Genomic DNA, 19,278 nt, shown 5'->3' on the forward strand with positions numbered 1-19,278 from the left:
ACAGCATTAATGTTTATGCTTTATGTATATGTTTATGCATTATGATTCATATATATTAATTAATGCATTATGAAAACTATGGTGATTTCGCACCAAAATGGGTTCGAAAAAAGGACTACCGAAAAACAATGATTTTAACGAGCAATCTATCTTGTAAATTCACAGGTAGTCTAGATTCGAGACTCCTCTAGACCTCTCTCTCTAGACTCTAGGGCACCTGGGTCACATAGCAGAACTGTCACAGATAATTTGGAAATGTTCTTTTGGTAAGCACCTTCCTTGGGCCCGTACCGCTGTACCGAACCGTGTTCTCATGCCCTGGTCTTTTGAACTTGTCTCAAGTCGTGATCATACAATACGCACCTGCTATTCATCCAGCAGTAGATGATAGGATTATACATGGAGTTTGACATAGCCAACCAGTAGATGGCTAGGTAGATGTGCTGAATGTGGTCGGAGTGCATGATCTCTGGGTGGTGGTGCGTCGCTAGGAAATACACGTGGTACGGAAGCCAGCATATCGCGAAAATGGCCACCACCACGATCATCATCTTCACCACCTGAAATACACATAACACATTTTTAGGTGTTAACATTGCCCTGAGTTTGAGGGAAAATACAGGACGAGACGAACAAGTAGACTCACGAACCAGCAATGAAGCTTTAATACACCATGGGCAAGGGAGACAAGGTAAAAAGAACGTGTACACTTCGGCGTCTCGGCGTAAGTGAATATGATAGCTGCACACGGGAACTTGTGTGTTTGCAAAGAATGAAAAGGTATTTCCAAGCAACACAAATTGCAAAACGGATGATAAAAAGTAAAAATATTGCTAACAGTAACAACTGCTGACGGTGGCCCAATCAGGCCTTCCGTACGCAGAGGCGATAGCGTACCATGTACTAAAACTCTCTATTAAACCATAGATACGACGATATTCTCGCTATCAAAATATTACATCTCTGCCAAAACACGCGAGACCTCTGAAAGTAGCCCAATTACGTCTCCAACCTACGACATACAAAAAAATAAGAAAAGAAAAAAAAGCTACAACGCATCATCACGTCGAGAAAAAAAAAAGAATGCCAGAAATAATATCTTCCACATCTTCGAGTCGCATTCCATCAACAATGGCCCCATTCTCTTCCACGCGACTCCACCCTCCCCACCATCTATCTCCTCTTCTGATGGAGAGAAAATAACCTGTCTCTTTCTTCTTTTTTTCGTCCCTGCGTTTCTGGTACGAGAAATCGGGGTTCTAACCGTTAGTTGCCAACGTGGTCTCAGTAGTAGGCAATGCGGAAGAAAATCTCGCCCGTTTTCGAAGAGTCCCCAGCGAGACTGATTGATTGTGAGAATCTGCGATGCTTTCGCGCTCTTCAAAGGCGCGGAGAATGGGTTGCAAAGAAAACACGTACGTCTGTCGACCGTCCGCACAAAACAGAAAGGACAAAGTCGAACGAAGACCGAGTGGGGTTGAAAGTATATAAAGTCGGGAGAAGGTTTATTTACACGAACGCATAGCGCGTTCTTCCACTAAGTATACTTCTCGTTGCGGGTACAGAGTGTTGCCGTTCACGTATTTGCATGTATATTGTAAGACAGAGGAATGATGATAAAGCTGCACGGTAGGACTGAAGGTTATATACCTAATCCTAACGTATACCTCAGGTTCTTTGACGTGCGCCGAAAACTTTTTTTTTTCCGACGCAGTGCGCTGAGAGCAATGTTTGCCTCTCCCAAACATTCAAAAACAATGAAGACATCGTTCAAGCTTTATCTCGATGATTCTGAGCTTAGTTGAAGGACTTTCTAATGGAAAAGTGCAACTCTCAACGTGCAAGATCAACACCAACATGCCCGGTTTTTTTACTTTGATGTCATTCCTTCCTTGTTCGTCGGCCCTCTCTTGTGTGTGTTTACCTTTCGGATGTAACAACAGTGTATCCCACTACATATTTCTGTACGGTAAATCATTAAATTCATTTTGGAGAAGATGGAAGCGCCAGACAATCCCGCGGTAAAGTCAGAGATGTTGGGAAGCGGGTAACGGTCGGGAGTAGTGGCCAGGTTTAACGCGCGGTAGTCGTAGAGTGGGGATCCTGGGTCGCCGCTAGTAATCCCCTTCGGCGTTTCCCTGCCAGTTACAGGGTGATTCGCAGCTGTGAGCTCGACGGCCGAAACGCTTATGGAACCAGCAAAGCTGGCGACGCCTGGAAGGTGGCGGAGTCGGGGAACGGCTTCTAGCACGGCGTTGGTCCGGGCGACGGGAAGAGGGTTGGTCGCGGGAAAGGGAGCGATGCAGCAGGTCCGTTAGACCAGGTTAGACTAGCGTATCTCATCCCGCAAGGGGGAGAGGTCGGAGTTGTTTTGGGACTGCGCGAGCGACGGCTGGCAGTGCATAGCGTTGCTTGATACGGATGCCAGGTTGGTAGAAAGGCTGGAATCCGCGTACGGCTCCATGGCTTTGTCCTCGCGGGACGCCAGGGCTGTTAGATTCGTTGTGTCTGCGACAGAGAGGGCAAGTTGGACGGTAGGAGGTAACTTCGACAAGAATAGATCGCGGAGGAGCTTCTCGTCAAATGAGGCAGTTCCGAGGACTGCCTGCATGTGCCGGAGAAGGTCAGAAGGCTTGCGGTCCCCCAAAGCCTCGCTTGAAATTATCTCTTGCAGGCGTTGTCGGTCAGAGGTTTGGGATCTGCCGATCACGGCGGCCTTGGGTACGTCGTACGGTTCTAGGGCTGCAGGGGTGCTTAGGATGTCGGCGATTTTGAGTAGGACGTCCTCAGGCAGCACTGATAAAACATAGTGGAACTTGATGATCTGCGATGTAATGTGGCCCAGCTCGAACTGTGACTCGGCTTGCTGGAACCATATCTCTGGCCTCGAACGGAAAAAAGGGGGCAGTTGAATTGCGAAATGCGCAACCGACGCTGTCTGCAGGGGCGGAGCAGAGTTTGGGGGTCTTGCATCAGATGACCCTTGCATCACGTTCGGGTCACCACTGTGGAATGAGTGAGGCGTGTGACCGTTAAGGCTGGAACAACTTCGAGAATTGACTCGATCGTCGTTTCTCCTTCTTCTTCTTCTTCAGCCACAAAGGAAATGGCCCTTAGCCACACAGGGCGATTGGCCAGGAGGATCGTCTTTTCTTCTTCTGCCACAATGGAAATGGACCGGCCGGGTAGCGGCCTTCGTCTTCTTCGCCACAAACCAATATTTTGAAGGTTAGCGATTTGATCCTACCTCAGTAATTAATTGCACAAAATGAAAGCAGTATTGGAGACTAGGACACACAAACGCCAACAACCTTCAGCTGGCTCTATTCACGTAGAGTGCACCGTCCTTTTTAAAGTCTTTGCACGTTGTCGTTGAGATGCTCTGTATAATTTCCATCATACTAATTTTTGTTTCTTGTGCTAGTGACCTTCGTGACCTTGCTCGCGTGACTTAGCTCCTAGTCATTCTTAAAGGGACCGTGAAGATATCCTCAAAACCTCTCTAAAGGATCCCTGGGCGCGAATACATTCACAATGCGGAGTATGAGCCGAACATTGGTTAGAATAACGCAGATAGTAGCGAGTTTTGGTAGACCGGAAGGTGTTAACGATTACAATTTCGAAAATATGATAAGCCAATCGCCCTGCTTCTTTGAAGCGATCTCCTTGATCTATCAGAACTAACTGAAACCCACGGCCAAAGAAAGCGACTGCTGCGACCCTACCGCTGGCGGCGAGACGGGCAAACTAGATGTGACGTCAAGAGCAGGTGACGTTCCCCACTGGTTTGAAGCAAGGGAAATGATGCAAGTGACGTCAGGTCGCGTGCTAGGGGTGTGTCTGTTTTGCCTTCTTTCTTTTTTTGTGCGTGAACTGCACCCGCCCAAGCAGCACAATTCTTGGCCCAATATAGGACCACTTTTGGACCAATATCGGACCAGTCTGTTGGGCCGGCATTGCCAATATTGGGCCAAGATGTTCTGCTGCTCGAGCTGGTGGGATGCAATGTGGCAAGACTGTGAGACCCGCGTGGCAAGACCCGTGAGAACCATTTTCCAACGAGAACTTCAGCAATCTCTTCATGGTCCTATCCTCCGTTCATTTTACCTGAGAGCACGCACAGCACTCTTGCTAGTGACCCGGCAAGGCCAAGGCACGCGAGGAGCAGAACGCATGGGCTTATACGTATATAGTTTTGCGAAATGCGACTAACACGCCGCATCGATTGGAAGACGACAATGGGGTGCACTTGGCGTTTTTGCTCTCTTCGAGCGACGTTTGTAGGAGGAAAGACACGGGCGTGTTTGCATCCAATTTGCCGGAGGCGCTTCCTGACGAACTCGGGCGCTGGCGCGGCATAGATTGCTCGGTCGTTGTTAGTTAGAGGTCGCCCATAATTAGAAGGATAGAGAACGGAACGGGGCACTAAACGAATGGCAAATATGTGCTCAAGTGAGTTTACCCGAAAGAGAGGGATGTGGGATCTATCGTCGGTGGAGAAACCTAATTTTCTCTACCCGCTTCCTGTAATGCAGGTGCACCCCCTCTGTGTGTGCTCAGTCTAACTGTGCTTTGTGCGATGAAAGATACTGGTGTAGTAGCAGAGGTCACTAACGTCTTTTTTTTTTCTTTTGTAGAGGCGGAGTTTACGTGCGTTCGCAAGCGTTAAGTTAATTGGGTTAGGTTAGGTTAGGATAGTGTACGTGTACTTGAGGAGCAACGTACTTGGAAATCGAAACTTTAGGGATTTAAAGGGATTGTGAGGCATCGATGGAGTTTATGCCCTTCGAAACACCTTAAAATTCTTCACCGTTCCAGAGGGTTTTGCGACTAATCATCCGAAAAGGAAAATTAAACTCCAAGGGAAAGGGAAATTCCCGAGACTGCAGTCTCGGGAATTTCCCTTTCCCAAGATCGTGTCACTTCCCTGCGCCGGGCTGACGAGCTCCAAGTAGAGCGAAACAGCAGTCCTCTGCTGGGAGTGCACGGTCAAATTATAAACATATGCTTAACGTGAAGCCACAGAGCTTCGGCTATTTTCCCTTTCAAACTCAGACTCAACCATTTTTTACTTTTTCTGCGTTATAGAGTACTCCGTGACGATATCGCTCATGCGACTACACGGACAGTGTAGGCCCGACACCCTTAGCTAACGAGCCTTCTTCTTCCTCTTCGTCCATGTAACGATGATCCATTACAGTATAACGCATTGAGAGCGATTCCATGCAAAGACTCCCACTCATGCCAAGACGGACGTCACTGCACGCGATCGCCGTCAGAAAGTTAGCCGAAAATGACAGTTTATTTCGCAAGATCGAGACGCGTCTGAACATCTACATGGGTCACTTCACTTTAGATGGAAATGGAAGAGACGGGACGCAGCGACTAAAGTGAGATGGATTGCGTTCTAATGGAAAGTATCGTCAGAGGAGCCCCGTTTGCAGGCGATCAGCTTGTTGGGTTTGTTCTTTCCCGTATGCGAAGTGTTGAGCTAACAGAAGTGACAGGGAGTGAATGCTCTGTAAGGGGGCTATCCGAAAGCATCATAACGCTGTAAGCAAATGAGTGCGTCTCGCGGAAAGAACCGAAACACGAAGGGAGCCTTCCGTGACGTCCGCCAGGGGTCGTCGAAGGCAGCGCTGTACGCTGTACAGTCATGAATTCTCTGTCAGCTGTTACGGACGGACCTATGCTGCTGCCGACATTGATGGGGGCTATACAGTCGTGGCTTTAATAATAATAGACCTGTTTGCGTGGGCCAGGTGACGGCGAATGAGCAGCGACGGTCAGCGCCCCAAAATATGCAATGGGCGGTAGTTTAGCAGACGACGTGGCACTTTCAAATACATGGTCTCGAGTTGTTCGCACTTTGCAAGACGCACCGCGTTTTCCGTTGATTTCCTACAGGCTTTGTAGCTCTCTTTGACGCATACCGCTTGAAACACCACGCAGAACCCGCTGACGAAACTCCCTACTCTTTGAATCCGTGCCAGCTTGGGCCTCAAATGGCGCTGTGCAAACTTTGCTGCAACAGCCCCATAGTATACAATAAATGTAATAAAGCGACGCTTTTTTTTATTCAGTGGTCAAGTGGTAAGGCTAGGTATCATTTGTTTACGCGAGGCATCTGAACTGGCTGATTCACCGCTGCCGTGTGTCTGTTACCTTGAGTACGTCAAGTGAGCAAGAGACGTATAAAATGAAAAATTAAAAATTAAATCCCCAGTCATCAGCCAGACGTTTACGGGTACGTGGGCGCCTGCCGCTACAAATAAAAAGTATGTGACAAAAAAAGAAGAAAGAAGATACAGGGGGCTCATGCAGGAACCTGGTTTGCAGTTCTGTGTATAGAATAAAGCAATGTACCAGTATCACATGTAATAAGAACGAACTATATCCGAGTTCCCGTTATGAATAATTTAGCCCATTACAATGTTAAGTAATTTAATATACCCCATGTGAATGATGCCCGTCTGGTACCAGAGGACAGCAGCCTCGTACCGCACAAATGGGGCCGACTAAGCCTTGACACGAGCGTCGAACGCGCATCCTACGAAGGGTGCGGAAGCGTTAGCGAAGATTACGCCACCGCGGTTCCTTACAGTTCGTGGAACATGGAGCTTGAATTTTTCAAGGAAGGAAACGTACGAAATAGGCTGACCGAAGAAGTCAGCAGGCGTCGTCGTCATTCGACGGTATTGCAACTGTTCAAACAAACCAGGACCAGGCCACGAACACACAGTTCCTTTAATATAGGAAGGTATATACGTGAAACATCAAAGGCGCCTTCTTCTTCGAATTCCCGAGCACGTAGAGCAAATTAGGTCTCGCGCGCAAGAAGTTTCGGAAGTGGCAATTTCAAGTTTGGGACGAGACCTTGACAGCAACACGAGCGAAAAGAGAGGGAGAGAGATCGCCCTGGTGTGTGTAGTAGGGTGCAATGAATGTTTCTTTTGGACGTTTTCATAGAACGTTGGCGTTACGAGAGTAATAACGACGAACGGACGGTTGTAAAAAAGCCGGGCAATTTCCACGGATCTCTGCCAGGTTTGAGCGAAGAAGGATCCGTGGTTCTTCTTACTATAGGGCACGCGAGTGGCATGTGGCGCCGCACGGTGCCATCTGTTGTGTTTTTACTTGGTCGTGCACTGCTCGCTATGTGTAACGGTGATGTAACTGCATTGGAAATGAATTGAACCGAAGTCATCACCGTGCAAATTATGTACCAACTACCCCGCATCCAGACTTTGGTTGGATTCGTGCGCTTTTGTGCTGACCCTGAGCAGTGATGCGATATGCCTAAACCGGCGTTAAACTTAAGAACTGCATGAAATGTAGTCCCCACACCCTGACAGTGTTACTCCGCGGGAGAAATTGTATTGCAGTATCACCTCCAGGTGCCGCCTTTTGTGTCTCCATGTTTTCAATTCAATTCAATTTAATTCAATTCAATATTTTATTTTCCTATATATTATATTATTATTATATTATATATCCTGAACTTTATTTTTATATAATTATATTTTTCTTAATTTTATTTTCCTTTTTGAACAGCGAGTGAAATCGATCGATATAAAACGTTAGATCTGCGTATTAAAAAGAAAGGAAATTATTCATGCACATGCTCGAAAAAGATACGGGTTGATTAATAACGACGCTCATAAGAAAGACACGCTTTTTGTACCGACTAAAAGTACTCGGGAAAAGAAAATCGCAGAAGAGTGTGGGGGGCCTAAATGGAACAGTTCACCATTCATCATCCTCGCGAATCTCAGCATTGGTGAAACAAAATGTTGGGGGCTCGTGATTAATCAGGCTTATTATGAGTTTATCGGCCAGCGCAGCCATCTATTTCAGATTGGTCGAAGCGTAGCGGCATAGCTGGGGAGCCGGGGATCTTCAAGGGTGAAAAACGACGGCGAAGACCTTCGTCGGTGGGGGGGGCATCGTTCTAGAGTTCGAGAGGGTATCACTTCAAAAGTTGCGGCGAGGAAGTTTTCACACCGTCCTCCATGCTCGGACGGTTTCCTCGAAGAGTTCGTGCTCTCTTATTATTTTTAGGCGAACCAAAGTGATCGAAGAGAGGGATATTCTCTCGGCATTATACACGGAAAGTCGTTACGGGGCCAGTTCTCGATCTTTACGTCGTTACGGGGCATAGGAGCTTCGGAAAGTGACACCGCGAGGTATGACGATATTTTTTTTTTTTTTTGTGGCCATAGGAAAGACAGTGGCGCGTAATAAGAACATGAAAGGCAGAACGAAAATGTTTTGCACGAAAATGTTAAGAATTTATTTTAAATTAATTTATTTAAAATACTCGAACGACGTCAAAACAAGGAGCCATTCTCATTTTCATCTTTTTTTTTAATTTGTGGTCTGTGGCTTGGACTTCGCACTTGCATTTCTTAGATTATTTGTATGAAGATCCCAACGGTATACGACGAACCTAAAGAGCACTGCTCTAGTAAGAGAATACTGGTTTCTAGTAGTAATTCGAGTACTCACATACTTTGTTGCACAAAATGTCCGATGGCCGCATAACCGACCTGCGTTGCTCTTGCAACGTTGTTTTTAATTTAAAAAAATCGATGCATGATACCTCACTTGAGAAAAAGAAAAAAGAAAGTAGTAGTAGAACGCATTCTTTATGCTAGCGTTTGCTTAAAGCTAAACTTTGCTTCGAATCACTTCGGCTCACATTCCTTTTCTTTCTTTACACAATACGGCTTTGTCCACTTCCAACTTTCCATCTGAATTTTTCTACTGGCACCTTGCATGCTAATTAGAGGACACATTTATCGATCAGAAAAGAAACGGTGCGTAGGTGACAGGAATGAAATTGTTAATCTCTGACATTGGCGAGCAGGCGAACCTTAAACCTTATATCCGCGCTTCCCTGCAACTCTACTCTTGATTAGAAATCGCTGGAGCATGTAGTGTCATCCGTTTTATTAATGCCGTGCCGACGCATATTTCGAATCGCGTGGGCAGCTTGCGTATAAAGTGCGTTTTGGGAGATTTACTTATTTGGCGTTTATTTTACTGCGTTTTATTCAAGTAGAGACAAAACGAAAAGAGCATGTTGGTTAAAAGTAAACATAGGTTTTATTAAAGGCCATTACAGATTTTACGAAAACAAAAGTTTTATTGCGCATTGCAGAGGAGAGCGGGTATAATACTGAAAAATCTAAATACTCACGACCCGTGCACACAAAGTTAGGAAGTACACGGGAGGGAGTCGTTTAGTCGTCGGGAGTAGTTTAGAACATTTTACAGAAGTAATGGCACAAACTGATGAGGGAAGGCTTTTCTTAGCTTAGTGATGTGCGGGGAACAAATGAATCGGCGAATGCATTGGTCATAGCTTGACGAAAAAACAACAACGCAACAACAACTTTATGAATCATGGTGCAGTCTCATGGAAGCATGATGCGCGCGGAGAGTAGAGAAATAGACGATTTTACAAAGATGCGCGCGCCACCTAGCCCGCAGCGCAAAGCAGCATGGGAACTTTAGGGACACTGCTCCGTCGTCTGCTTCGGTTATGGTTTACCCCGCCTGACGGTGCTGCTGCGCACACCAGGAATGTTGTTGTTCTTCTTCTACCTCCACCTCTGGTTGTCTCGTACTACTTTAAGGCGCTATAAGCTCCCATGAGCCCTTGCGTACCCTGCCGTGAGCTCCTGCTTGATGACAATACACACCCTGCCGTGAGCTCGTCTTCGGGTGTTGGCGTTGCGATGGTTGTAGACTAGTGCGTTTGTTGCGTTAAAGGGAGCCAGCCAATATGGCTCGTCTTCAACGGTGATGCCAATACATGCACAGGTGGCGCTTGCTTTGCCACAGGTGGCGCTTTATTTTTGAAGCGTGATGTGGGCAAGCTTACGCTTGTCCCATCCTACAGTTGGCAATACAAAGTCTATTCTCGTTCCAGCGAAGCGAATGTTTTAGGCATGCGCGAATGTTCGAATTTTTCGAATACCGAAGCGAATAATTCGATATTCGATTCGATGCCCGAATCGAATACGGAATTTTACATGCGAATTTCGAATCGAAGCGATGAATCTTCCAAGCCGCGTATATTTTTTCGTTTTTGATTCTGTGTTATCGCCGCGAAGCAACTGTGGCTGTGAGCGGCGTACAGATGTGGACAGGTGGAGAGAGGACAGCAGGAAGGAATGGGAGACGTGGGGAGGGTGGGTTAGTATGCGTTCTGGGCGGAACTGCACCGGCATTCGTCTGGAGAGAGAAGTCACAGGGAAAACCTCAGACAGCGCAGACGGTGGTAGGATTCCTAATATACCCGAACAGCCGAACAGTTCCGAAGCTGCACACGTCAGGCCGAAAAGGGGATAAGAGGGGGCATAAAACAAAATAAGCGCTACTGCATCTTCTGATACGTATGAATATATACCGTATACACGCTTGTACACATGTTCATATCCGTACGTGTTCTACAAGTGTACCTGGTCCGGTTAGACAGCTTCATATTTTGCTTTGGATGTGTATGAATTCACTTAGTATTCGCACATGTCTAGCATATTTCATGAAACGTGGAAATGCTGTGAACTTTACGTCGAGTTTGAGAGGGAAGAAAACATTGACTACACGTACTCGTCAAGCTCTGACGTCAGAGCTCCGGCCATTTCCATTGGTAGTCGTAAACACGTCACCTCTCTCGCGTCTCCTCACTGGCAGGGACGCTTTCTTTCTCTCTCTCTCTCTTTTGCTATAGTCGTGACGATGCCCACTCGTGTGTGGCCAGCAACGGCGACCTATTTCGGCACCGCATTCCCGCGTGAGTTTCGGTATCCCCGGTGCCGGTTTTTCTGCACCAGCTCCCGTGGCCTATACAGTGTTTTTCCCTGGGTTTTTCTCTGACGCTTGAAGACAAATGCCGGCTCAGTTCTCTGTGAAGTCGGCCCAGGACGTACGATCCCCCGAGCAACATATACAGGCAGGTATATAGGCAGGCAGATCACTCAGAAACGCCACGCCGGCTTCACCACCACCACCACCATTTACCGCTCCGCCCAGCCCTATTGCTGGATGATGAACCTCTGTTACCCTTCATACGAACTTCTCTTTTAGATACATTTTACTATTTAAATGACGTATAAGCCTTACACAAAGTTTTACGGCGTCATGTCGAGTTTTATTCTAGAAGTTGCATAACACGTTGTTCTTAGCATAATCATGTTACTTTTAACGAGTCGCAGTTCTCATCATTCTTTGGCGCATCATGTGGCCATAGTCGCTTATGCACCATACAACATCAACTCATCAACTTCTGTATTTGCTCCAGCGCGTTCATCAAATACATCAAACCGAAAGAGAAGAGAAAAAGAAAAAAAAAAAAAAAGAGCCGCCTGGTGGTAAACAAAGAAGGGCAGAAAAAAAAAAGGAATATTGGAATTCTTGATTCATGTGCAAGATAATCAGTTTTCATCTTCATTTTCCATGCACGCATTCGAAACATTGCGACACGTCGGCGCTCGCCGCTGACACGGATGATATAATCCCGCGCGTAACGGATGTGGAAGAAGGCATTATTCAGACTCCATTTGCTCCGTATTCCCCGATTTATAATGTCTGTTGCGAAACTCCAAAGTCAACGACATATGCATTTTAATGGGAAAGAGAGTTTCGCTAAAAACTACGCTGTTCGTTCCGGAAACACAAGGAAAACGGTACAGAATATGGAATATTTGTCTCTATTTGTCCCGCGACGTAATCTTGTCTCTAAATTCATTTTACCCTTTATCTTTTTTTTTTTTTTTTCAGTTGTCGCTAAAACATCAATACTAAGTGGTGGGCGCCGACAATTTATCAAAAAAATGGGAAATTGTGCGGCGAAATTTGGCTCGGTGGTAGCTGGTGGTAGTGAATATATAGGGGAAGAAATAAGTGGGGAAATTTTTCAGCCAAAGGGACTTTGATGAGCCGTCTTACAGAGAAAACAGTTCGAGGAAGGAGGGGGGTATGTAAAGTTAAAATACGCGGAGAGAAAAGGCTTCCATCGAATCTCAGTCATTAATCATCAAACTGATGATCTGCAGAGACGATAAATATGAGGGAGTCTTAGGAAATCATCAACGTTTTCCCAACTCTCTATCGCTGTACCGCGGATACGTGTGATGATACTTATGATAATGAGTGATACGTCTTGCGGATACGGCTCGCGGGAGTTGAAACGAGATCCTTTTTTCGGATCCTTTTTCGTGTATAATGGCGGCTGTGAACTACAAGAACATCCGCAGCTTCCGGGAATGAGTGCCATATCCCGCAATATATAGATACACGGTCGACTAAGTAAGTAAGTTAAGTCAACTGAGTAAGTAAGTTAAGTGAAGCGCTGTGCGAGTATCTTTTGTGAAAATGTTGCCAAATGGTCGTCAATCGCAGAGTCTGTAAGTCCGAAATATTACATTTTTTTCTACTCGTCCGATTGGGGGCGTGGCGCGCGTGATACGGAGTCGTAGCGCGTGAAACAATGTGGTTCTCCTAAAACTCTTCGTGAACGAACTAAACGAGCTAAATCGTAAAACGAAAGGAAACGTGGTATATGCTCACAATTATCCAAAACTCTATTCTCCACACGTAACTCTACTATGCAATAACGACGCTGGGACAAAATTGCGAGACACTGATAGAAAAGAAAAACAAATGATATGTGGATAATGCATGATACTGTTCTGACACGGCTTCGTAAACGCAACGCGCCCTGTTCCAGGGACTGCACTCCACGCTATAAAACGGTCGTCTGGGTGAATGGTCTGTCCTTGTGGGGTGGCAGACAGAATATCACTGCACAGGGAACTTCCCTTCCAGTAGATCACAGGGCACGATTACTTATTCCATTCGTGTCTTCCCGTACAAGGAAATGTCTCGTGTTGAATGATGACTTCTTTCCTGTGATCTCCAATATTGTGGAGAAAGGTAAGACAGCAACCGTTTGTTCTGTGAGCGATAGTCCTTGAGACCCCTATGGTAACGTAAAGTTTCTGTACAGCAATATATCACGTATAAGGGGATTTCCCCTGTGCAAATAAGATTCCTAGTGCTTCTACTAAATTTCTTTAGCTTTGTTAATTCACTCGGGCACTCGGGCTAATTCAGCAGGGCACCAGAAACAAGACGAATTTGTGAACTTTATTTCCACATTGTTGTCGCGGGAGCCACAAACACTATAGTGGGATAGTGGGACTGGGTTATGGATGGGGTCTAAGGTACCCTTGAGAGAATTAAATTCGAAAAGTCATCTCAGTATACTGCTGTAAATGGCCTCTAGGTCCTCTGCCGGAGGTATATTTTTTTTTTCTATCGTCACATATCTGAATGAAGAACAAAGTTACATCTTACTTTTCGTTTGGAGTTGATGGACTCGAGCTGCGTAGCCGTGCATTCCCCGATGCTTTGGCTGCCCCAGAGCTCACGGCCGACGCGGAAGTAGGTAAAGGCCATCGCAGTCAAGGGAATAAGGTATGCGACCACCACGATGATCACATTATACCTGCAAAAACCACACAGCGAGGCGTCAGAAACACTCTAGGAAAAAAGAAAGTAATTTTACAACTTTTGGAGAGACTAAATGCATTGCCACAAAAAATAGTCCCTTTCGGGAGTAAATGCACGGGAGTAAATGAATGTCACAGAGTGGAGACGGCATTTCACGCTCTGTTCTAACAGTTCCAGGTATATAATAATTCGTGTGCATGCATGAAAATAATTTGAGTCAAACCGTCAACTGTGATATATCGAGTGATATAATATGTTGCGACACACATAGGGCACAATTTGCAAAGAAACAAGCGCTGTTTCTTACTCTGTGTTGGTGGAAACTAGTTATACCAGCCTTATGCCACCAAATTGACCAAGAGCACATATTTACGTAGACTGTAGACTTCATCATCACAATATATATGTTGTTGTTGTTGCATTCGGAAGTCCATTTGTGAAGTTTAGTGCCAATTTGCAGTCCTGGGGAGTAAATGTCGGGGTTAGGGGACTAAAATGGGGAGTAATTCCAATCTAGGGGACTAGAAGTGCAGTTACTACCCATTTTACTCCCTTTTTTTTTCTTAGAGTGCACATGTCGGCAGTACCGTGCGACTTTGGTCAGAAATCTCACACAAAAGGAAGGAAAAAAAAAAGACTGAGGTTAACATAACATAAGTGCGCATACGTCACAAAACAGGTTATATAGTAGAACTATATATTACGCAGTTGTATTGTTGTGATCCTTTGTGCCTTTGCTTGCTGCTGCTTTGTATTTTCATACACCAGTTCAGAACCTTAGGGAACCATACATACGAGTACGTGTAATTAGATAAATAAATAGGCCTTCTGCCTAACTGATCGGTCTTCGGGCACCCGCACTGGGTTTCGGCGGCATTGTTAGCTCCTCCTTCCTCTCGTTTTTTTCTCTCTTCACAATTGTTACTGACGGATCTACACGGCCGTCGACGCTAGTCGTCCATAGGAAGCTTTAAAAGGACGGATTCCGCTTCTCATGCGGTAGCGCTTACTTGACAGCCGCATACTCTAAATACGTCTACGCCTGCTATAGAATTCAAAGATAATGAAAAATAACTTGTTCAGTTTTATTCTTGCTGAACAACGGTTTTTAGATAGAGTCCTCGTTTAGGACACAGATATTTCGCCGCTCATTTCAAATGGTACTTTCAACGAACTTCGCACATGGTTAGGTAACACTTGTCTGGAAATGCCCGTAACTTCTCGGTCCCGCTGCGATAAGAATGTGCAAGAGAAAAGGAAAAGGAGATGGCGCTGAGAAGATGTTTCTCGTAAGATCAGGCGATGAATCATCATTACGCAACATGTGTTCATTTTAAGATTGAGCCACGTTTTGCTCCTTCTTTACGCATACCACAAAATTTGACGCTGGATTCGCCGGCAGATAAAACGTCGCGCAGCTGGAAGCCCGTAGGGAAATCATACGCGTTCTCGTCTTTGTTGAACTTGATCGTTCTGAGTGTGGCAGGACCCATCAAGAGATGAGCTGTCGTTTCCCGCTACCCGCTCATTTCCTCCTGAGGGTACCAATGTCTGTCACGTTGCAGGAACATCGTAGCTCGGGAAAGATTGACCGTCACAATACAACGTACTAGTATAGCTGAGGCAATGAAACGTAGAAGAACAGACACGACAGTTCCTTTCATTTAGAAATGATGCCTGTACGTTACGTTTCATATTTTTTTTGTATGTGTTTCACCCGGCTCTGTTGCTCGGTAATATAATCAATTTTTAACCGTTTTCACGTGTGTGCAACTAATTAAACGATGTCAGTTGTCTGAAAGCTTTGTAGCTTTAATCAGCGTTTTACTCACGTCGTCACGAGTTTTACGTCGCTTACGCGAAGTTTATTTAGCGTGTTCTTCTTAAAGCGAAAAGCAAAAATATCTGTTCGCAGAATGAAAGATAAGTTGACCATTCCAGATCTTGCTTTTTACGTCATTTTCCATTGCTTTACGGATTCAGGCTGTGGGTTTCCGGTTTTCGAATTAGTCCGAAACAATACGAAAAAACGTAGGCCGGTAAAACTTTAAGAGCTTCGGATTTAACAGAAAAACTCCGATTGGGGAGCTCAAGTAGCCGAGAACTCCGCGAGAAAAGCCACGTTCCCGGTGAGCAGTTAATTGGGTTCGTATTCTTCTGTATCGCGATAACCGCGTCTCGGACAAGGTACTTGGCACAAGGTGAATAGCAGAAATTTGAAGCGCAGTTGCCTACGTGTAAATGTGCAAACGTGCAGAATTTGCGGTACATCGCCGTTTAAACTACCTTTCACTACCTCGTGGTGCAAATGGACCACTGACTGTATCAAGGGCGGATCTGCCCCTGGGGTGGGTGGGTGGTTGGGTGGGGTGCGGTATCTTTGTCGGAGCGCGTAGTGGGGGAAGGGGGGGAGAGGGAAATCTAATGCATAAACTGACGGGTTGGGGGCATCGCTCCCCCCCCCCTCCCCCTTGAATCCGTCACTGCACTGCATGTATACAAATAGTTGACGTCAAACGGAACGACAGCGCCACCAACTTGGTAGACTCGAACTACTAAAAGTAATGAACCAAAGCATTAAAAAGCAATATGGTGCCGTACGAGGTGTCTCGTATGGTATGTCGTTTCACACCAGTCATTTTTTATCCGAATTTTGGATTATAATAATATAAAAGTTATAAAAACACACAAAGTTATCAGCAAATAACAAACTCGGTCCGCAAAACACCCCTATGAATTTGCTAAAAAAAAGGAAAGTAAACTCCGGAAAATCAGGATCTCAACTCATGAGCCATGAAACCTCGTCGCAGGCATCTCAGCTACAGAATGAAAGGAGACTGAGAAAATCAGAGAGCTGAGTGACAGGAACATCCAGCCACGTTTCGCACTAAAGAAGATTGATTACGGAGGGCACGACAAGAAAGCGATGAACAGACAACAGGTAAACAACGTGGAAGCGAAAAGCGCGCGCCGTTATATAATAAGTAAACAAGGAGTACTGTGGATAATATGTTGTCCTCTGCAATACGAAGAGCACTGTGTGGGGTCGAACCGGCCAAGAGGAAACCGCGGGGTATAGACGTCCTATCGACCAAGCTAGTCGTGATAGGATGAGTAGAGCGTGTTTGTTAGTAAAAGACACGGACGTAGACACACATAGACGCAACTTCACCTGACGTTTATTGCAATCCCGCGCCGGGCGGCTATCCCCTCGAGGCTATCCACTAAGGAAACTGACCTCGCCTGGAGAGAGGTTGAGAGGCTTATGGCTGACGTTGTTTGCCGTGTCAGTTCTTCATGAGCCTTCTTAATCCAAACGCCTTTGGGTCACAGCGTTGTATGAGAGAAAGTGTGAGGTTCATCTTCTCACAATAAAGTTTTGTTGTTTAGTTCCTGAGGGTGGGTGTCATCATTTATGAAGGCGCAAGTACGAAGATCACGTAATAGGAGAGTGTGTAACTATAGTCTTGGACCCGTCGTTCGACTTCACCAGTTTATTACTGGGTCTTCACACATACGACTAATCACAATAATAGTAACTGACTAAAGATTAATATTAGGGCGGGTCATAGTCGTGATCAGCCACACAACAGATTGCAGAAGCATCCGGCGATACAACAAGGCTGATATCGATTCTTCTCCTCCGGGCTCTGCGCGACCCCGCCTTGGGAAATAAACGCGATGTTCAACATCTTAATGCCTCCCCAAACTACTTTAGTTGCCCTTCAGATGCAGCAACAAATACAATACGCGACGGTCGCACACTCCTTGCAACACATTCGCGAAAAGAGCGACTGTAAAAAAATAAAAAATAAAAAAACGAAAAATGTCGCTGTCAAAAGCAGGAATGTCAACAAGAGCCACGGGGATTTGTGAGAAAAATGGGGTAGTTTTTGTAGAGACCCGACATCCCCTGTTCGCGATGTAACGTAAACATCATTTTATGCCCGCGCTTTCTTCTGAAGCTGTAAAGGTTCAAATTGATCCCCAATTGCTTGCATTTGCTTTCATCTTTCGATACTGCACTTTGTAAAAGTGGATTGATCTTGGACTTAGCGAGGACGGAGAAAAAAAAGAAAAAAGAAAGAAAAGAAAAAAGGAGAACAAAAGAAAACGTGCTTCGAAAGGGAAATTTGGACAGAAAGCAATGAGCAAGACGAGAGAGCTTGCTTTTTGAATAATCTACGAGTTTTCATTTTGCTCTTTCTTTTAGTGAGAACCAGGTGGTACGTTTGAGATTCGTTTTATTCTTCTTTTTTTTTTTCAGTTTCTCATAATGACCCCTCCTCCATCATTAGGCTACCGTTTTGAATATCAGTTTCCCCACATCTAGGAAGGACACATCCCCATCTCGTCCTGCCCATTGTGCCTTGGGGTAGTGGGCCGCACCTTATGTGGCGAATTTCCGCATTCATTATCGTTAATTTATTTGTTGTTGTTGTTGTTGTTGTTGTTGAGAGTTTTAGAATATAGGATGCGTATAAGAATAGCGTGCCCAAACGCCAAGCGCTATGATGCACGCGGCGGCTTTGCAATAGGGATCTTCACAACTCAGAGCGGTGCGTCTTTATTATCGCTATACGTCTTTGTTATCGCCTATTTTAGACATAACGAGTCGTTAATAGCAAAAATGAAATCGTGAAACAAAACCTCGTTTTTTTTTTTTGTTATCAGTGACTTACTTCGGCGGTCTGCAGACGACACGCTCACGCGTCTATCACACAGCACTGTATCGAACACAAAGGCCCAGTTTCACCAACGCCGATTAACACTGGAGTGTTAACTTCAAGTTCTAGCAACCCTTGATCTCGGTTTGAAGTTAACCAGCGTTGGTGAAACCGGACCAAAAACCACCTTTGAAGCTGGGCGTACGTGCTCACGCGGCCTACACCACGGTTGGTGAACCGGTGCCGCTGTGGATGTGGGAGTCAGGTGCAATTAATATAGGTACGTTGGACGCTTAAGTTCCACAAAAGCGTTTTCGTGCGAATATTCCCAGACAGCTTCATTCTTAGCCCACTTCTTAGTCAGATCCCTCAGGAGTGACGCGATGGAATTCCCTATAAAAGCTCGCAAGACCAAGGAACGATCTCACTTGCTTTTTTTTTTTTTTTTTTTTCGGGCGTGGACGTTGCGTCCCCGAGAAGCTTTTTTAAAGTGCCCGGGTTGATTGCAATACAACCCCGACCGGCAGTTTTTTCCCAATTACACCACATAGTTGTTTGCAAACTCGCACTTCGTAACAACACTTACACGTAGTCGGTGGGACTCTTAGTGGCGTCCCCATCCGGCCAGAGCAGTAAGCATATCGTGCGAGAGTCACCGTTTGTGAACATTTCCTGTGTGGTCGTGGAATAGATGATGTTGGGCAGGGAGATGAGACTGCTGGCAATCCAGATGCACACAGCTATATTGAGTGTCATCGCCCTGGACATGCGGGGTCTCAGGGGCCGCATGATGGCCATGTACCTGCATACGAGGAAAAGGCACTAAACGTTAGTATACTAGAACATTTTCAATAACAACAACAACTACTTTATTTTGAAGGTATGGAATGGGGAGCTTCATCGCGAGGGGCGATACTCTATCCCGTTGCTGGTGGTGATGTGGGGTATGAAATAATGAGCCCTTTCACAATAAGGATCGAAGTCCTGTATCGTATCGAAAAAGCTGGAAAGAGCTATGAGAGCGGAGCGTTGGTGGTAGAACATTTTTACCTAGTGAGGTCGCTTCAGTAAACATGGAATGCAGTTAGAG

At 45.7% G+C, this 19,278-nt stretch overlaps 2 protein-coding genes across 3 annotated transcripts in view; one reads left to right on the forward strand and one right to left on the reverse strand.

The window, feature by feature from the left end:
- Positions 1-19,278, forward strand: part of LOC135368711 (T-cell activation inhibitor, mitochondrial-like) — a 284,743-nt gene that overhangs the window by 15,844 nt on the left and 249,621 nt on the right. The window lies entirely within an intron of this gene.
- Positions 1-19,278, reverse strand: part of LOC135368713 (tachykinin-like peptides receptor 99D) — a 244,829-nt gene that overhangs the window by 10,499 nt on the left and 215,052 nt on the right. For both annotated transcript variants that reach the window (XM_064602170.1, XM_064602169.1), the window contains 3 exons: positions 18,775-18,990; positions 13,366-13,516; positions 364-560 (listed from right to left, as the gene is read on the reverse strand). In XM_064602170.1, coding sequence (XP_064458240.1) covers positions 364-560; positions 13,366-13,516; positions 18,775-18,990 — 564 coding nt within the window. The remainder of the gene's footprint in view (positions 1-363; positions 561-13,365; positions 13,517-18,774; positions 18,991-19,278) is intronic.

The sequence above is a fragment of the Ornithodoros turicata genome, chromosome 9 (genome assembly GCF_037126465.1).
Source record: "Ornithodoros turicata isolate Travis chromosome 9, ASM3712646v1, whole genome shotgun sequence".
Lineage (NCBI taxonomy): Eukaryota > Metazoa > Arthropoda > Arachnida > Ixodida > Argasidae > Ornithodoros > Ornithodoros turicata.